General features: G+C 42.0%; 1 protein-coding gene across 1 annotated transcript in view; it reads right to left on the bottom strand.

The window, feature by feature from the left end:
* The window catches only part of LOC137903651 (guanine nucleotide exchange factor VAV3), a 64,513-nt gene that overhangs the window by 37,809 nt on the left and 7,371 nt on the right, over positions 1 to 19,333 (bottom strand). The window contains exon 2 of the mRNA XM_068747779.1: positions 13,887 to 14,003. Within this exon, the coding sequence (XP_068603880.1) occupies positions 13,887 to 14,003 (117 nt within the window). The remainder of the gene's footprint in view (positions 1 to 13,886; positions 14,004 to 19,333) is intronic.

The raw sequence follows: 19,333 nt of genomic DNA, 5'->3' as shown, positions 1-19,333 counted from the left end.
AAGCTTCTCAATTAGTGCTGATAACGGTGTTTCTTTAATTTAAAGAGGTGTCACAATTACAAAACACCTCTAAAGCACATATCAGGTGCAAATCTTTTCATTTCAATGGGAGACAGAAACAGCAACGTGACCTGGTTGCTATGTTTTTGTGATGGCCATGTTGTTTCTGTATTAAGGGTTCTTCTGTTTCTCCTCCCTCACACCGGTTTCTGTTTTGTCTTGCTTGCAGCTCATGTGGCTGCAGCAGGCGTGCTTGGCTGAGCGCTGCCAGACACACCAGACTCTCATCCATGTGACCTTCCAGTTACCTTTAGAGGCCCTGCTCACCTGGCTTCCGATGCCAGGTTATGCTTTTGCCTTTGGGTATGTTAATATTGTGGGTTTTTTCCTGTACTCCTGAGTCTGTGTGTCTCTCCAGTCCCAGTCTCGGTCCCGGTCCGTGTCCAGCTACACCAATGATTCTGCTGCAGGTTTCGGTTCATTTCTTCTTTGGCTGTGTATTTTTGTTGTTTCCTTATCTGTAATGCCAGCACGTCATTTTGTGTGTTCATTTAGGTTGTGTTATAGTTTTGTTTTTTTGGTTGTTTACAGAGTATTTTTGTTTGGCTGTGCTTTTTCATTATCTGTTATTATGCCAGCCAGTCCTCTCGTTATTGATTGCATTACCCTTATGCTGAATATCAGTAAAGAAGTAAAATAGTCTCCCTGTGCCGCCGTCTCTCTGAATTTTGGGGTCCACACCTGGAACTAGCTCTTGACAGTTTTAAGCTTACAGTCAGGCATCACAGTCCTTGCACTGTTTTGGCCGTAAAGTCACTATTTACTATTTACAAAATAAATAACACAAAAAATTAGAGACATCTAGACAGGGAGGTCGGTACACTGCCATACAGATGATGCTGATGCTGCAGCCCCATTTTAAAGTCATTCTAATAATTGTGTTAATACACTCTTACATTAACTATTTGATCCCTGCATTTCTCCTCATGCACCTCGAAAACAAACCAAGAAACTGACCAGGGATCAGCTGCTTGCCTAAGGCTTTTCTCACCATCATATAAGATAAATCAGGAAACCGTGTGTGAGCGTATGCACAGGGATCTGACCGCAGCAAGTGACCATATGTGAAGGTGCCTTCAGATTGTGTTACCATCACCTGCAGCCATCACCAGATGTTCTTTCATGGGATTTTCCCACCCAACTGCTTCAGCGATGTCGTTCCAATGCTAATTCCCTGACTCTCCATCAGTTAAATACTTTAAATTTGTCTTTCTATCTGCAAATGCCTTAATTTTATATTTCTAAATCTATATCAAATCATATTTTGTGTGGTCGACTGTTTAGCGCCATAAATGAAAAAGGTTTCTTGAGAATCAGGAGAGGAAGTCAGTCAGACTGTTTCTACTTTAGGAAGGAAAACAAAAAGCTCTCCTCTTTATTTAACAGTTGAAAATACATCATGTGTGAATCTTTAGCAGCCTCCTCTCTTTTGTTTGCCTGACATGGCAACAGATAATGAATTTGAAATTCACCGATACATTAAAAAAACACAATGGGGAGAGCAAATGCAAGGCATGCTGGTATAAAATGTGTCAACTGCACAACAGTAATTACCAAATTTGGTGTTTGTCTTTGTTTGCTGAACACCAGATTAATTGTGTGTAAGTGCATACATTTGAGTGTTTGAGAATGTCTGTTTGACAGATGCGCCAGCGTATATAAAATTCTATCCACATAAAGAAAAGCCAACATAATCCCGATTGGCCCAGGGAGAGATAGGAGTTAATGTTTAGCAATCAGAGCCACGGCTCATTAAGACCCGTAATGCATAATTACTGTGTTTGGATATAAAGACGTGTAGCTGATCAGAATGTGGTGCACGTCGGGCATTTGTCGTCTTCATTGCCTGCATCATTCAGTCCTCACCGTCTTTACTTCCATTCATTCTAAAGTCAAGCATTTTGTAAAGATAGCAGAAGGAAGTAAGTTTCCCCTCAGCCATCTTAATATAAAATGCATCCGGCCTACGAGTGGATGAGACACTGAGATCATTCCATTCAGTTATGCATATTTCTGCATCTACTGCTTTACTGACTATTTGAGTGACAAAAAAATATATATATATATATACTGATTTCATAACTATCAGTGCAGAAAATGTAAGAATCACACTCGAGTTTTAAAACAGAAACATCTGGAAACCTGAGTCAATGACTTGAGACAGGTGAGGATAAACACCAAGAAGGCCACAGTTGGATGAGGCAGCAAATTGTCTCAGAGATTATTTTCAACTCGTTAAATAAATTGTCTCCACTATAGGAGAAAGCAACTGACCATTCACTAAATCCCTCGCACATACAGGAACGTATTCAAGGGGCCTGTACAGAACTCTCAACTCATTGGGTTTGAAATGATAAATGAACAGAAGTCGAGGACGTCACAATGCGTTATTCAATTGCCGTTACTGTAACGGCATCAAAAATTACTTGCTGCTGCATTATTCCCAAATAATGAGCTCCTGGAAGTTCTTCCCTCCATCGCTATTTAAATGTGTCATGTTTACATAAATAAAGGAACGCATGACCCACACTTCCATGTTGTTCACACGCAGACTAACGCACACAGCTCCAAATGCATACTGATCTTCAAACAAAGTGCGCCAAACCAGAAATGTGATGCTCCTACAGTATCGTTTATGTGGATATTTGCATCTCTGCATTTATTCAACTCATAAAAGCAAAATCAATCTTCCCATTCATTGATTCGTATCCCAAAATAAACTGTCTGAAGATGTATTAGTGTTATTCAGCTTCACACTTTGATCAGTGTTTGTTGGGTCACACTCAAGATAAGAGATAAGTGGAGCTAAAATGAATTCGATCAATCAGAGAAAAGATTAAGTGTTGCAATAATCGATATTCAGCCATTTTCAAGCTGGAAATATATCCGATAATTCTAATTATGGAATTCAATGGCCTTTTGTTTGAGATATAAAATGGCATGACACACAGCAGGCTATCATGCTCACTTCCTGAGAATACAGGAAATACACTGATATAACATAAACACTGTTTATTCAGCGCATTCTGTGGTTAAGGTCAGATAATTTTCTTTAAACTATATTTCTGGCCATGGTCTTCTAAATTAAACCATATTTTTGGTCTTCAGAAATATTTCCTTCTGGCAACAACAGGTTCCGATATGTATTCCAAACACTACGATGCAACCGGGAGACAGATCAAACCAGCTGCTGGTTTTTAACCATTCAAAATGGTTGAGATGCTGATTGTTATGCAGATGTTACTTTTATGATGCAATGTGCAAACATTTTGGATTACTGATTTCCTTCCTCGATTTTTTTCTTTTTTTTCTTTCACAATGTTGCTCGCGTATTGAAATGCAGCTGTTTGGACTTCTCAAATGCAGCAAACGGCCAGAGAACACATCTGGACCGAGGTCCTCAGCATCACATAATCATCTCAGACTCATGTGGAAGATTGTGAGTGTTTTCCTTGATGCCTCTGGAGGATCCTGCGCTCGCCGATAGCGCGAGACATCCCAGAGCTTCGTTCTACTGCGTTCCCTGCTGTTATTACCATGGAAGCCACCGTGGCAGCTGTGCTGAAGACATAACCTCATCTCTCCACCCACTCTCAAAACCGTTCTACAACACAATCTCCATTGTTTCGACACAATGACACGACAATCTCATTCCCACGCTGCTAAAACACTATCCTGCAGGCACCCTCGAGATGAAATGAAGTAAAACTACAAGAAGTCTATATCTGAATGGTCTTTCAGGCGAACATATAAAATGTGTTGAACTGTCGTTCCAACAGCGACTGGGGGAGAATTTATCGGGATACCGATTTCTCTCCTTGGAAACCTACGTGGGAAGGCAAAGCATGAAAGACTTGCTGAAACCATAACGAGTGCGAGAGCACATTTGAGTGGGTTGCCTGGATTGCAAAAGATGTCCCACAGCAGGCAGTGAAAACCCATATGGACATTCCACTTGAGTTTCTCTTCTACCTGGAGACTTAGATCGTGCTGTTGTCAGTCATAGACCCTGCACTTCAGCTTCTGGGGGTCCTTCCCGCCCCGTGGGACATTACGATTCAAAACAGGAGATCACCAAATGTTGAAATCCAGTTGTGGGGATTTTCTGCTCTGCATCGTGGCATCAGTGTGAGGAAATACAGGAGCCGAAGCCAAGACCTTACTTATGAACTCCAGGAAGGATTGGAGCATGCTGGCATGTTCACATAAAACACATGACAGAACTAGAGTGGAACTATACGGGCTTGTTGGAGTCTTTTTCTGTGATAGGAAGTGATAGAAAGAGAAGATAATAAGCATTGAAATTATGACATTTAACGTTAAATAATGGCTCATTTTAATGCAGTATTGTTTTAACTAAATAGAAATGTTTTCCAGCCATAACAAACGTTTCTGTGAATCGTTTTTTGTTCAACTTCTTCCTTCCAAAGGGTTTAGATTCAGGACTTTGCTGGACTTGCTGCTTACATTTGAGACGAATATATCTAATATATGCAGATAAACACCTTTGTGTCGCATGGACAGATTCCCTGACCTAAGGCCATAACAGCGACACAGACGGTAGCCTCAGCGACACCCAGTAGGGCTGATCTACCACCGTCCTGCCTGCAGGTAAACAAAGGCTGAAGCAGATATATCCGTCTTTTTTAGGCCTCACACAATTCATCATGGTAGTTTACACGTCAGCTGTTTATTGCTTCCCTCACATGATGCCAGATTATATTGTTGACTGGAGCCAAAAGAGGCAAATGCTGGAGGGAGACAGTGACATAAATCCAAATACGCATGGGAAAAAAAAGTAAGCCCAATGGCGGCTGTGTTATTGGCTGAAGACACTAAAAGCATGAAAAGTAAATGAAGTGTCCCCACGACTTCATCCTCTAAATCCCCACTCTAAAGTACGCAGGTCAGTTTACGGTCTCTCGGTGTTCATGAGAATGACATCTCACATGCAAGGGATGAAATTCCAAAAATTTTAAAGCAGCTGAGAAAAAAAGCAACCTCACAATTCCGTGAAAACCACGACACACTAAACGTGTTTCAGTCTCACTTTAAAATCAACAACTGTGTTTGTGACTTCTGGAACTGTGCTGTTAAACCTCTGGCCACAAATAGCCACACTGTCGCATCTAAATGCAAGCAAGTAATAAGTAGGTTAGCGTTCCCCGCAGAGTTTCCGTGATAATCGTGAACAATTAAACACGCACTGTTTCAATCTCGCTCTGCAAAATTTGCTCATTAGTCATGCAGCTGCGTGGAATCTTGTTATAGCAGTTTTTCTGTTGCCTTTTGCTTGAATAAGTTCGTATCGCAGAGTAAAATGTGATACTTTGGACGTTTTCATGTGTACATTATTTGTATATTTCTTTTGCAGGACTGTTGCGGGGGTTCAATGATGCTGTGATGCTTTGCTGCTCAAAGGAGAAAAAATGCAGTAGGTTTATAATGTGTACCTGAATGCACCATGAATTATCCTGTCCCTATGTGCAACACAGACAGATGGCCAAAGACCAACAGACCATTGTCCTCTTCATTCTTGGTTTATTTTGTCATTTTTAATGACGTGTTTATATTGTCATGAACATTCTCCACCACGGAATCTTGTGGAATACAGTACAACTGTCAAACATCAATACTTCTATTCAAAAACGAAACAGTAACATTACAGAATGTATGGATTTATATTGTAATGGCAGGGAGATTTTTTTTATATGATTTTAAAGGAAGTCAGTCGGACACTTTTGGCCATGAAGGTGTCCAGAAGGAGTTCCGGGAACAACATAATATTTTTTTTAGATGCAATCATATCAATTTTATTTTAGAGTCTTTGAAATATCCAAGACTATGCATCAATGCCCCATCCCTTACTATTTATTTTATAGAAACAAAATTACGATTTTGTGTTTTATAAAAGGGTTAAAATTCTAAAAATGATTTCATGTTTCATTGTATAGAGCACGCCACACACATTGATTTTCACCATGATTTAATGAAACCTGCTTCGTTGTGTTATTACATAACACATGACAGCCAGTTTATTGTGAGTCAGGATCAGTGTTCTGAGCAGTGTGCGGAGGATGGGATTAGATAATTGTAAACATGACAGCCACACAAAGCGAAAAACCTATAGTTGGAACATTGAGTATGTGGAGAAGGTTTTTGTTTGCTTGTTGTTTGTTGTTGTTGTTGTTGTTTGAAGGCATGGCTGACATACATCAGTGTGGCTTCTGCAGGATCTCTATATTAGAGGGGATCAGAGGAAGACAAACTTCCCAGTAAATCCCACTCCTTGGAAGAAGATGGATGTTGCCAACGGCACGTTTTTAAAGATGTGAGGGGGTGGGGGGGGTTGTGCTTGCTGAGATTAAAAATCTCCTCTTGTTTTGGATGAGGCTGGCCAGTGTCCAGGGAAGACTTACCCCCCAGGGGCAGATGCATTGAAGAGACTGAAACAGATGTGCAGAATCTAAACACGACACTGTTTTGGAGAATTTCCACAATCTGGGTTTCTGAAACTACATTTCCTTCAGTCATCTATCAGCAGGATCAAAGCGTGAAGTTTGACTCTGTATAAAGACAGTAACCTTTGGTCGAAGTTGCCAGAGGCTGCTAAGAAGGTATGTGATTGATCATCAGTGGGCGGAAGATCTGTAGAGGTAGTGAAGCTGAACCGGCATTCCGGAGGCTGCTACTATTGGATTTAATTTGCCCTAATCTGGGACTATGTACGACCAGGACCTACACTGAACCGTCATTTTACTCGCTGACGGACAGACAGGCTCGTCACATGGCAGGAAGCTTTATCTTTTGGCTAAAAAAAATAATAATACCTCACCAACTCTGAAGCAGTAGAAAAGTTTGACTACATTAAGTTATATCCATTATTGTCCATTTTAAGGTATTTTAATGAGCGATTTAAAAAGAAAATTGAAATCTTTAAGAGGGGAAAAGTTGGGAAAAAAACAGTGAAGCTCTGTTACCAGTTGCTCTACATTAAGTATAGCGCTTCACTACACTAGAAGAGAACACAGCAAACTGCAGGACAGAAACATGGCAAGAGATAAAAGCGCTCTGCGCTCACTGCTCCACAACCAATTGGGCAAAATAAATCTTCCAAGTAATATCAAATATCTATAATTGCGCAAACACTGAATCATGAATGGTGAGCAGGCAGTATCCGGTACCTGATTCTCCACTCTTGAAGAATTGCATTAAAACATGAGCGATGCACTGCTTTAACAGAGCCTGGTCAACGGCCGACCGACTTTCTATCAAATTAATTGAGGATTGCATATCCAGTGAGCTCGTAGCATCGTAGCCATCAGCCCAAGGACGTGTCACCATCACCGCAATGCCTCTGTCCCTCCACACGTGTCTCTAACTGCAGCAAAAAGATTCATCTTCAGAAATACTTGAAAGAAATGTTGTCTCTGTGGATGCAACCTCCCTACCTGATCAACAAAAGAGCTAATTTACTCAAATATTCTTTGAATCAGAACGTAAATGATGACCACATTGCTGAGAAATGCATTTAAACTAGCGATGCTGCATCTCGTAATGCATGAAATCCGACTGTACTACTGGAAATAAAATTAAAATGCATACTCTACTGGTACACGTAGTGAATGTGTGGATGGTGCTTCTTGTTCCTATATTTGATCCGCACTTGAAGTGATAAACGCTGCATCGGTGATGCATGAACTGATCAAATAAATCCTATAGCACACCAGACCAGGAAAGCAACAGCCCGGGAAGCATCCCTGCAGCCGTACGCTGTATGATTTAGTCACGGTGAGATGTAGGTCTGTGGTTCCAGGGAGCAGAGCGCTCAGCACTGAATCAGGGGCAAAATGCTGTCAGAAAGTAGGCCAGCGAGGGAGGGAGGGAGGGAGGCCTGGATTGTAGACTTGTACTTTCTTATTTGCAGTCTTTGATCCTGACCACGGAGACTTTAGCCTCACATGTGCTCCGGCTGGCCCAGACTCAGCACTGGCCTGTAAAGACCTGGGATGTCTGTGCAGCCAGGTAACCTCAATACCTGGAACACGCTAACGTGTAGCGCAAACGCAATCACTGTTGACTTTGCAATATTTGCTTAGATCTGTCATAAATAGTGCAGCAAGAGTGTTGCATGTCAAATGCATTATTAAGACGGAATCAAGTCAATTAAAACGAGGAATTCTGGCGAGCTTTAAAAAGCAGTCCAGTCGGGATTTTGTTTTTCACTGTTAAGTCTTTTCTTCAACATTTGACATAAATGCACAAAATACTGATGCAAAATGAACTGCTCAAGATTCTCTTCACGCTTGTCACAGCTTTTCCAAGCATTAACTTCTCATGTCTTCCAGATCCTCCTCACTGCAATCAGCTCATTCCAGTCACCTGTGCTCCCACGCACACCTGCAGCTAATCTGTCATCAGCCCGGACACTACATATACTCAGCCCAGACACCACACCCTTGTCGAATTGTTTAGTGACGTGATCCTACTTTCCAGCGCTCTTCCTGAACCTGCCTGCCTGTTTTGTGGATTCTGCCTGTGTGCCTGACCCGTTGCATTCGTCTGCCCGGTTGATCTGGTTTGCCTTGTTTCTGAACGCTGCCTCTTTTTTGGACCTTCCCTTTGCCTGTCCGTTCGGATCTGTCTGCTGGTTTGGACTGACTGCCCGGTGTGATTAAAAAGAACAGTTTCTGGATTCCTCTTCTCCTGTCTGTGCCCTGACAATGCTGACGGTCTTTGTCACAGAGATTATCGAATCCTCCAAATCCAAAAGGTGGCAAAAACAAAAAACAGTCCAGGTTTCTACATATATAAATTTATGCACATATATATATATATATATATGTACACACACACACGTGTGGGGCCTAAACAAAGATCACAAGAGCGGATGCCAGTGCATCGCATCCTCTGTGACACACACACACACAGTGCATTGCAGCTGTATTTATGTCGATGTCACAAACAGGGGCCGGGGTCCGGTCACAGGAAAAGTGGGTGTAAGTTCAGGAAGTAAGGGGAAATGAATTGGCTTCCTCATGCGCACACATTTGGCAGGCTTGTTGGGTCCATGAGGATTTGGTGAGCATCACACACCATAATCGGAGTGGAGCACACCTTCCAGTGTGTGTCATGCCTGTGCTCATACACAAATACTAGTGCTCTGGTGTTCACGCGCCATCACGCAAAATTTTAATATAATCCCACACCCATACATAAAGAAGCGACTCCAGAAGGGCCCTGAAGTGACCGCTTCCTCTTCCTGTTTCCTGCTGCTTGCTGAGACCTGAGATGAGTCAGTCCTCGAGGGAGTCACAGCGAGCACACACACACACACACACACGTGTGCGCACACGCAAACGATAGAAAACAGTTAAAGCAAACGTCTTATTCTAATCGGCATTTAAAATGAGCAAATACATTTTTAAACCAATTTTAAAGAAGAAATTATGTTTTTTGTGAGAATTTGTTGTAAACAAGACAACCAGCAGCCCCTTCTCTGACTGGATGAATGAAAAGCTGTAGCAAATAAAAGCTTTGTCGCTTAACAGCAGATTCACTCAGCTATAGCTATTTATCACTCTTAAATTGAAAATAATTAATGGGCACAAAAACATGCATTATAGAAGCATATTCATTTTTACCATGTTGCAAAGTTATTTTCTCATAATAGGCAGCTAGCTCGTAGCTCAGTCAAGTTTAAAGTAAAAAGAAATGCAGAGTTGACTGAGTTAATGACATCTCAAAATGAGTCTTTTAAGCTTATAAATGTAGCTGTTCTTAAAATAGGTCATTCAAAAATGAATTTGCATGAATATTATCGTGTGAAATTAAGAAAACAACCAGTTTACAGCATATTTTAAAGCCAACTTTTGATGACTTTTTAAAAGCGGAACCCTGAGAAGAACTCGGCAGCAAACATTTGCACTATTTTAACTGATTGTGGTTCAATGTACCGTGATCTATCTCCTTTTCAGTATGCTTCTTCTTCTGCAAAAACTGAGCCGGTTGCCGTAGCTCAGATAACCAGTGTGCTCTGGCAGGGATCAAATAATCAGCTCTCTCTAACACCTCGGAATAATCACAGACAATCCATGGCAGCAGATGGTCACCAGGGAGGCGTCCTGGACGAGCAATTCTCAGGTTAGGTCCGTGTCTTATTGCACACGCATTAGCATCAATTCACACTCGAGGGAAGCCAGTTGGAATTAAATCTGCAATTCTTCTTCTTCCAGCAACAAATGAGATAATCTACAACACAGATCAGACAAACTATAACTGATAACGTCAACAATGAACGTCTTCAATTTAGCTGCACAATACAGTGCAGGTGTGGCCCGATGGCGCAGTGGGTAGCGCTGTTCGATTCCTTTTATTGTGGACTTTAAATGGTATATTTTTCTTCTTTTTTCTAACTGAAGCAGTTTCTAAGGTACAACGGGAAAGTCTGTCTTTTCACTACATCCCAGAATAACTAATGTGTTCTTGACTCTTAAGCGGATATACCAGAAGGGTCCAATAGCAGACATATGATATGAGACCACAGAGATGCACAGCTGAAGGACAACGGAAGTGAGAGATGATCAGGGAGCTCGTCGGGGGGAAGCATCAGCCTTTGGTTGGTTTCCACAGTTAAATGTGTCACACTCCACCGAGGAGGAAGAAGCTGATCGATAAAGACTCACTGGCTGCCTCGCTCTTCCTTTACAACTCTGTTTTCACCTCTCCCAAACTCATATGTCCAGCCCTTACCAAAAATAACAGCATAAATCACAAAAATAATATATATATATATTGTTTTTGGTCAAATACAATTCTGAAGAGTCGGTTGGGTTTTTACACGACATCACCGACGCTGACATCAGCTGCTGCTGGTTTCATAAGTTCCTGACTCAGCGCACGCCGCCTCGAGCTGCAGGTCAGTCCGTGATACGCATATTTCCCCTGTACTGAGCAAACGTCCATCATATGACTGGAAAGCTCCTGTCAGCACTTTGATTCTATTCTGGAACCCGCTGATACGAGAGGACCGGCGTTTGCAATAACCCAGGGGCGAGACAGTTAGTCATTCAATCACATCACAACCAAGCAGCCATGACGTTTTAACATGATGATCAGAGGCTACCTGGATTCTGTCATAATTTAAAAAGCCTCTAAGTGACTCCTTAAGCAGACTAAGATGTTATTCCAGCTCGAGACACTTCAGCTCGTCTTTTATCTCACCCTTCCTTTCTCACTCTTCCCCTGGTATGTATGGATGTGTGTGTGTATATACTCCACACAGCTACGTTTCTCTTCCATGTGGGACCCCCACAACCCTCCACGTGTCTACATGACAGATGCACAGACCAGATGTTCCTGCGCTGGCTTCAGACTCTGCAGAGCTGCTGGATTTTTCAGGTTTCCCTTGTATTGCAGTGTTGTGCGTTCTCGGTTTGAATCACCGAACCATGTCCAAAGCTGTTTGGCAGATGTGTCAGTGTTCAGTGTCAGATGAGGTAAGAAGAATATCCAGGCTGTAATGGTAAATGTGGCCTGGAAGAAATAACACAACTTTTGCAGCCTAAAAAGGGAGCGCGATATCCATGCTGCCTCACGCAGATGCAATCAGCAGCACCACACAGACCTTTAAATAAACAGGCCTGACTGATGTTTTATTCAGCAGGAGTTCAGAAGCTATTTTTAAAACAAATGTTAAATGCTGGAACCGCAGGTGAGTGGCAGCTCTGCCCATCTCCCCCTCCCCCCCCCCCTCTCTCTTTACTCCATTAGCCTCCGCAAAGCCAGCCAACCAATCACTGCGATGCCTTCAACTGTCTAATTCCAGAGGCGTTAAACTCACCCTGGGCAATGTGGGATTCACTCAAAGGAGATATTAAAGTGTTATGCTCCAGCAAATTGGAAAGCACTAAAGGGAACGGGGTTGAAATCGGGCATCGTAAAAGCCTACAGCTCGAAGAGTTTCTCATGTCATCTTATAATCAGGAAAAAACAAATTGGACAGAGGAATTCAATCGTTATAAAGTTTTGACATGAAACCTTTTAGTTTCAACTTCTGAAGAGAGCTTTCATGGTAGCGATTTTCTTAGAGCAAAACTCTACATTAAGAATAGACAGGAGCCAATTATCTTAGCTTGAATTACCAGAAACAGAGCTAGCCTGGCTCTGCAAAATACAAACAAACAAACAAAAAACAAACACCATCAGCTATCTAATGCTCAATATATATTTTTTTCCTGTGTTGTGGGTAACCGCTTTCCTCGGATTGATACGTATAGTGGATGTTTTTTTGTTTTTTGCAGGAGCAGCTTCAGACTATAAAAACTCCTGTTTTTTCATTTCTAATGCATTATGGGGATGAAAATTAAAGCAAAAACCACATGAATGCAAAATCTCAAGGATAATCTCACCTACAAAACGCCCTCCAGGAACATTTGAGGAGCAAGCATAAAGATGCACATTTGCATATCCTAATTCACTGAGCATTACCGGCGCTGCCTTAGGTTTTCTGTCATATTTCCTTATGAGGTTGAAGAAAGGAACATAACAGCAGTCCAGATGTGCTTTAATTAGAGCTCATTTAATGACAGAATTTTCACAGCGGCATAATTCTCCTCAGCAAGGCAGCAGAATAAGCTACCATTGACCACATCAACAACCTCCCTCATTGCATCCTCTCTATTCAAAGATATCTTTGTATCTTCCCTTTTTCAGGTATACTTTTCCTTTAATTAGAAATCGGTCTAATCCTTTATTTTCACTTCTTCTATAATTACCGGTAATATGGTTCTATTCGGGGCGGCCCGGTGGCGCAGTGGTTAGCACTGTTGCCTCACAGCGAGATGGTCGCAGATTCGTCTCCGACTTGTGGCCATTCTGTGAGGAGTTCGCATGTTCTCCCCGTGCCTGCGTGGGTTCTCTCCGGGTTCTCTCCGGGTTCTCCGGCTTCCTCCCACCACCAAAAACATGCAGCCTAGGCTGATTGGTGACACTAAATTGCCCTCTCGCCCATTGACTGCTGGGATTGGCTCCAGCTTGGCCCGCGACCCGATGACGGAATAAGCGGTTGGATAATGAATGAATGAATGGTTCTATTCAAAGGCTTATTGATGTAGATCCATTGACCAATATGATCCAATGATCCATATCCGTCTCTGTTGCCCTGTATTTTTCCTATACACACATTTTAATCTGGAATGCGTGGCCCTGCGTTCTGGTGAACGCCTGATGCCATCATGTCCGCCGGGATCCATGCTCTCACTGCACCAGGCTGTGATCTCTAATTAAACCTCCCGGGAACTTCGGGAGAACTGTCAAAGAGCCGCAGACATCGAAGCGACACGCAGACGCTGAGGGCATCAAAGTAATGAACCCCAGGCCAGACTTTTAACCCCTTGTAAAAGCCTGCGTGCTGGGGCATTTTCACTCTAATGAGAGGAAGTGATTAAACTCCTGGGTCGTGTTGCTGACTTCAGCTTTAGCTTTGACTTGAGGAGTTTTAGCAAAGACGCATACACGGCAAAGGGCTGTATTTATTAGCATCAGTGATGCCAGCAAATATTAGATGACATTGAAAATGCCTTTACCAATGACAGGATGGAGCAACGGAGATTATCCAAAAGTTTGGCTTATGTGTCAAAGGCCTGCCTGTCTGGTAAATCTTTGTGAAAAGGAGCTCACATATCCCAACAGTGTCATTAGAATTCAACATCTAAAGTCAACTCTTTCACTTATGCAAGTGCACAAGTCGCTGTTCTAATTCAGTTTTAAATTTTGTGGATTAACGCATGTACCCGATTCTGTGTCCCTGAGCAGTGCTGCCTTACCTTCCCAAAGTCCCTGACATCAAAAAGGTCGAACGCCTCAAACAGCTCACTCTTCTTCATCCCAAATATGTCGCTGCATGCCAAAAGGAACGTCCTGATGTTCTTCAGGCACAGGAACTGTGTTGGGAATACACAAAAGGTGCATGATCTGTGAATTAAGCACTCATTTGCACTCATACAGTGGTTATATTTTTCATGTCACTGGACGGGTTCAGATGCTGCTGCGTTTCTTTTCTGCGTCCTGGTTTTCACTCTTGCTCTCTGAGGGCGTGCAGCAGAGGATCTCAGCTCTAAAAGGCCGACGGATCAGTCTTTGTAACCACCATGAGAGTATCCTGTTTCATTAATATGATGCACTTCCTGTTGGAATCAGACAGTGGAGTGGTTCATGTTTAGACAGAGATAATTAAAAATGTAGGGGGAAGAAAGGCATAGATTTTACAGTACATAGCAGTATGATAAAAAAAGAAACATCATAAAATGGCTGCTTTACATATCTTCATATGTCATTTCATATAAATCGGGAACAACAATTAAATAAGGAGCCTCCTTCAATCAAGCAGCCAATCAATCTGGGATTTCTTCGGGTTTTTCTGTTTGAAGCCTGACTTTACGTACGTCTGATATCAGCGTTCATGCATATTAGCATGTTCACTGTGTTTTACATTTCGCTCACAGACTCAAAATGCATTGATATTCTCCTCAGACGTGAAGCTGTTTTTCCTATTCTGGATTAAGGGGCTGTATAGTCAGAAAAACACAGCTGCTAAAAAGAAGACGTGTCGTATTCTATTGCTTTAACACCACGTTGATTGGATCTTAAAGTTTAAAGCTTATATGACTTGTTTTTTTTGTTCCAGACTAAAAGAAAACTTTGCTGTCCCTAAATTGTTATCAGGATCAGTGTTAATAAATGCATTTTAAAGCTGCTATTCTTCTCTTACATATGAATAGAAACTATACTAGAAACTATAAATGACCCTTTTTTTCGTTCTCGCTTCACCCAGAGATGCATATATTTTAAATGTACTGCAGTTAATTATAAATAGTTTATTGTCACATGAAGATCATTGTTAGTGTGGCTTCATATAAAGTATGGAATTAATACTCTCTGTATTAATGTCAATACAGACATGCTAACAATATCACAGCCAGCACAAAGCCGCAAGATCAACTGGTTGTGGCTCATACACTCAAGCAGCTTAAAAAAACTGCCAATACTATTATTTAAATCAGTGGAAAATATCTGCTAAGTATTCTGTACATTTTTACAGCCACCGTTTCAACTAAAAATGAACTTCGGTGTAATTACTGCCTCAGAGATCCTCATCCACTTCTCCTTCTTCTTCTTGGGTAACACATTTATAGGAAGTGATTTCATAAGCCCCTTCCTGTTTCTTAAAAAAAAAAAAGAGCACATCAATGTACCACGATGTCAATATATGGATTGTAATCTTCTTTGACAATCTGTGAGGAAATAATTCTGAAAAACAAAGACGCAGCTAAGCAATTTTATTGTATTCATGACACACCTTTGCCTTTGTGGTACAAAGCAATATCAAATGTATCTGTCAGGCACAAGTCCATGCATCAAATATGAAATTCCTCTCCGCTTCAATTGAATTAGGGTTTACAGAAAAGCCTCCAGCCAATGAGCTGCAGATAAGAAGCAGCGTGAAGTAGCGAGCGAGCAGCGAGTGACTAATATTGAATGTTTACACTTGTACACATCCCTTACTTCTATCAGACAAGCACATCTTGCTGCCTGGAGTCTCTGGATAGTCCCAGAGGACCACGGCATATTATCAGAGGGAAGCAGATTCACAGAGCGCTGCCTTTCACTGAAGCCTTTCGTCTTCTGTGCTACAGTGAACTGGAGACAGTGGAAGGGGACTGCATTAACAAGCAGCAACAGCCATTCCTCTGGCGCCATGTGCGCTGCGTTGGTGCCTCTCTGGGACACAGGAAGTAAATGTCCTAATGTGTGCATGCGTGTGTTTGTGTGCACATCTGAGTCATTTGCAGTAGTTGTTGCCTAAAAGCCACTGCCATTGTAGAACAAAGACCGAAACTGAGATTAGTTTTGATCTTATAAATAATAAATAACGCAGCACGGTGGCGCAGTGGTCAGTGCCGCTGCTTTGCAGCAAGCTTTCTGCGAGGAGTTTGCATGTTCTCCCCCATGGCTACGTGGGTGATGATGATGATGAATATATTTATTAGATAGAATGTTAGAGTACAAGTACAGTCACACAGTAGCATGTATTACAGTACAGATAACGTCAAACATCCGGTCTAAGAGGAGCATTTCAAAAAAGCCCTTGCGGGCTTGTTTCCGTTGAAAGTCCTTCGTACATAAATCATCCACAATTAACAATACAAATAAAAATAAAACCAATATTAAATTACACAATTGATGCAACGTAACATTAGAAAAACAAAAATAAAATGTTTTTACACCGCCAGTGCAAACTAACAATTAATCTAAAATAAATTACACCACTGATGCAAAATGACAATAAATAACTTACATAAATTACAATAAATTACTAAAGCAATTAATACGTGCAACGTAGGTGGACAAAAAAAAGGAGGGGGGGTTTGATCCGGAGAGAGTCGTGATGACTCTCTCCGTTTCTGTCCCCCTAATCCGTTTCTGTCCCCCCTCTCTGGCTTCCTCCCAAAAACATGCAAATTAGGTGAATTGATTACACTAAATTGCCCGTGAGTGTGTGTGTGAATGATTGTGGCCCTGCAATAAACTGGTGGCTTGTCCAGGGTGGGCTGTTGACTGCTGGGATAGGCTTCAGCATGACCCCGCAACCCGGTAATGGAAGATGAACAAGTGCAATCAGAGATTGCAGACCCTCGCCTCCAATAGACTCTTCGATCTTGTGAGACAGTAAACAGGGCTTCCGGATCAGAGGGGCCAAACCTGCTCTAGCTTGCTGCTCCGGCACGGGGAAAGATACAACTTTTCTGTTGCACCCCTGAAATGAAATGAACGACTGGACTCGCGTTCACCTTCATTTGGCAACTTTTAATTACAGTCCTCGGTTCAGTAACGTCAAGTAATATTTTTGTCTCCTGCGTACTACAAGACACCTTCTGGACTATTTTTCCCATCATGCCATTCGTGTTCCTCCCTCTTAAAGTGACACTCCCATGTTACAGCACAGGCACAATTCAGGATGTAAAAAAAATTCTAGAATCTGGATCCAGATCCGGATCAACGCCATTCTCGGGGAGGACCGAGCCACGGACAACCTTGCTTTTCAATTCAAGTCGATTGGGTTACTAGTTTTTGAGTTATTCACGCGACGCGGACAGACAAACAAACAAACAGACAGACAAACAAACAGACAAAGGGGCCCAATTGCAATACCCTCGCCTCCCCTTCGGCGAGGGTAAATAATATGAATCACAATATACTTCACAATACATTAAAAAAAAGCTTAACTGCAGTACTGTACCCTAATCAAGAAATCGCTATTTAAAGCAATGCATTTAAAGTTTCTAAAACTAACGCTAAAGGAAATATCAGTCCTGGTAAAGATTGTTTACAATCCTATTATTAATAAAAGTGAACTTGTAAGAAATATAAGAACAATATCGCCATAAGACATTTCACAGCTCATTAAAATAAAACCGGCCTCGTTGTTTTGGAAAGGAATTGACAATAGTTTTTTGTGCGACATTTAACAGCCTGCTCCAGATATATGTTGACTCAGTTCAGATGAACATGTAGCTCACAGAAGCCCAGCATGGGGGGGGGCTTAGTAATCCCCCCCCCCCCCACCCCCCACCCCCGACCAGAACCAACCATGTACGGTGTGAGGATAAAAAATATCCCTGAAAGACAAGTCACCTCGCCTCTGTCCGTCTGACATGCACCAGTCCTGTTCTGTATTCACAATAAGCATCCAGTTTCTGCTTATGTATTCCATGGTCCATGTCAAAGCTCCATAGCAACAAGCTGGAAGCTCTTATGGCAGCCTGTGTGTAACGTGGAGCATTATGAAACCCTGCTTTATGTCCTCTCAGAGATCCATGCATCTAAAGCAAGCCACGGATTTACTGCTTAAAACCTCATCAATGAATGGACGAGCCCCTTGCAGACGATATCAGAACAACTGTAAGGCTGCAACAGTAAAAGCAGTATAAGACATCAATCTGTTCAAAATCTGAACTGAGATATGGCATCTGCAGCAAAGCGATAGCATCCACAGGCCTGGACCGCGCCGCTCTTGTCGAGGCTCCATCGGGTCACATCCATGTCATGTTGGGTTTTTTTTTTTGTTGGCTCTGTAACCTGGAAATGTGTCCGCTGCTCCAAGAGAGGTAGGGTTCATCCAGACACCAGCTCACTTATCTTTATCTCAGCTTTTCATTCCAACAACATGGTGCGGTAACAGATCCCCCAGGCCTTCCTCTCAGGTTGAAGATGTACTAAATTATGTTCAGTTGGAATGAAATCCCGCAGATTCTCATTTTACGATCACGTAACATGACCAGTTTGTCTGCTCTGGAAATTGTCTTTCCAGTCCCCTTTTTTTTCCAGCCCCCTATCATGACGCTGAATTTCCCCTGCTGGTTGGTGAAAGCCTCCTTATGACCTCTGCTATATCACATTTTCAGGTAGGAGACGTTTTTTCTTTTTCTTCAGCCTCCAGTTGGTGAGACGAGGACACAAAGTTTACAAAGTTAGAAGCTGTGGTTTTTCATTCTTAAATATTTAGAAGATAGAAAAGCAATATGTGTCTTGTGAAAAGCCCCCCCGCAACAATTATAACCAGCTCTGCAGCTCCCCTGTAGTGTGACAGAGTGATTTAGTATCCTTCAGCTAATTGCTATGGCTTTGCAGCCTTTAACAGATTTTCGGCGAAAATGCCTTGATGAACAATATTGACGAGAAACTGCGTTGACACACAACTCGATCGAACAGCAATACCGATGAAGGAAACAGATAATGTTTGTATCACTGGAGCAACAGCTGTAGCCTCACATTTATAAGGGTTAAGTATATAAACTCTTCCCAAGTAAGGAATATAATATAACATATAAATATAATGGACTACGGCCCTTTATATTTAAGATTACTAATCACAGAATAAATTACAGAGGCCAGAGAACCTGCATCCTGACTTTTTCTGCCACTCATTACCAGCCAGACTTTGTACAAGCAGCTTTTGGGAACACTCTGATTCCTCCGTTCACACTGCTGCAGGACCAGATTGTTGAATTCAATGGCAATAAGTCTGGGGGTAAAAAAGCATCTCTCTCCTAACCCCCATTTTCTATTCAATCCTGGCTTTAACCCCAGTGACCCCAACATGTACCCCGCCTCTAGATAAGAGAATGAATTAGTGTTGCAGAATAAATTATAAATCCTGTTTGAATATAGAATCCCAAATTAAGGTGCTTTGGCTCAAGAGACTTATATGATG

This window comes from Brachionichthys hirsutus, chromosome 14 (assembly GCF_040956055.1).
Source record: "Brachionichthys hirsutus isolate HB-005 chromosome 14, CSIRO-AGI_Bhir_v1, whole genome shotgun sequence".
Taxonomy (NCBI): Eukaryota; Metazoa; Chordata; class Actinopteri; order Lophiiformes; family Brachionichthyidae; genus Brachionichthys; species Brachionichthys hirsutus.
Note: the sequence above shows the minus strand (reverse complement) of the source record. Positions and strands in the feature narration are given on the sequence as shown.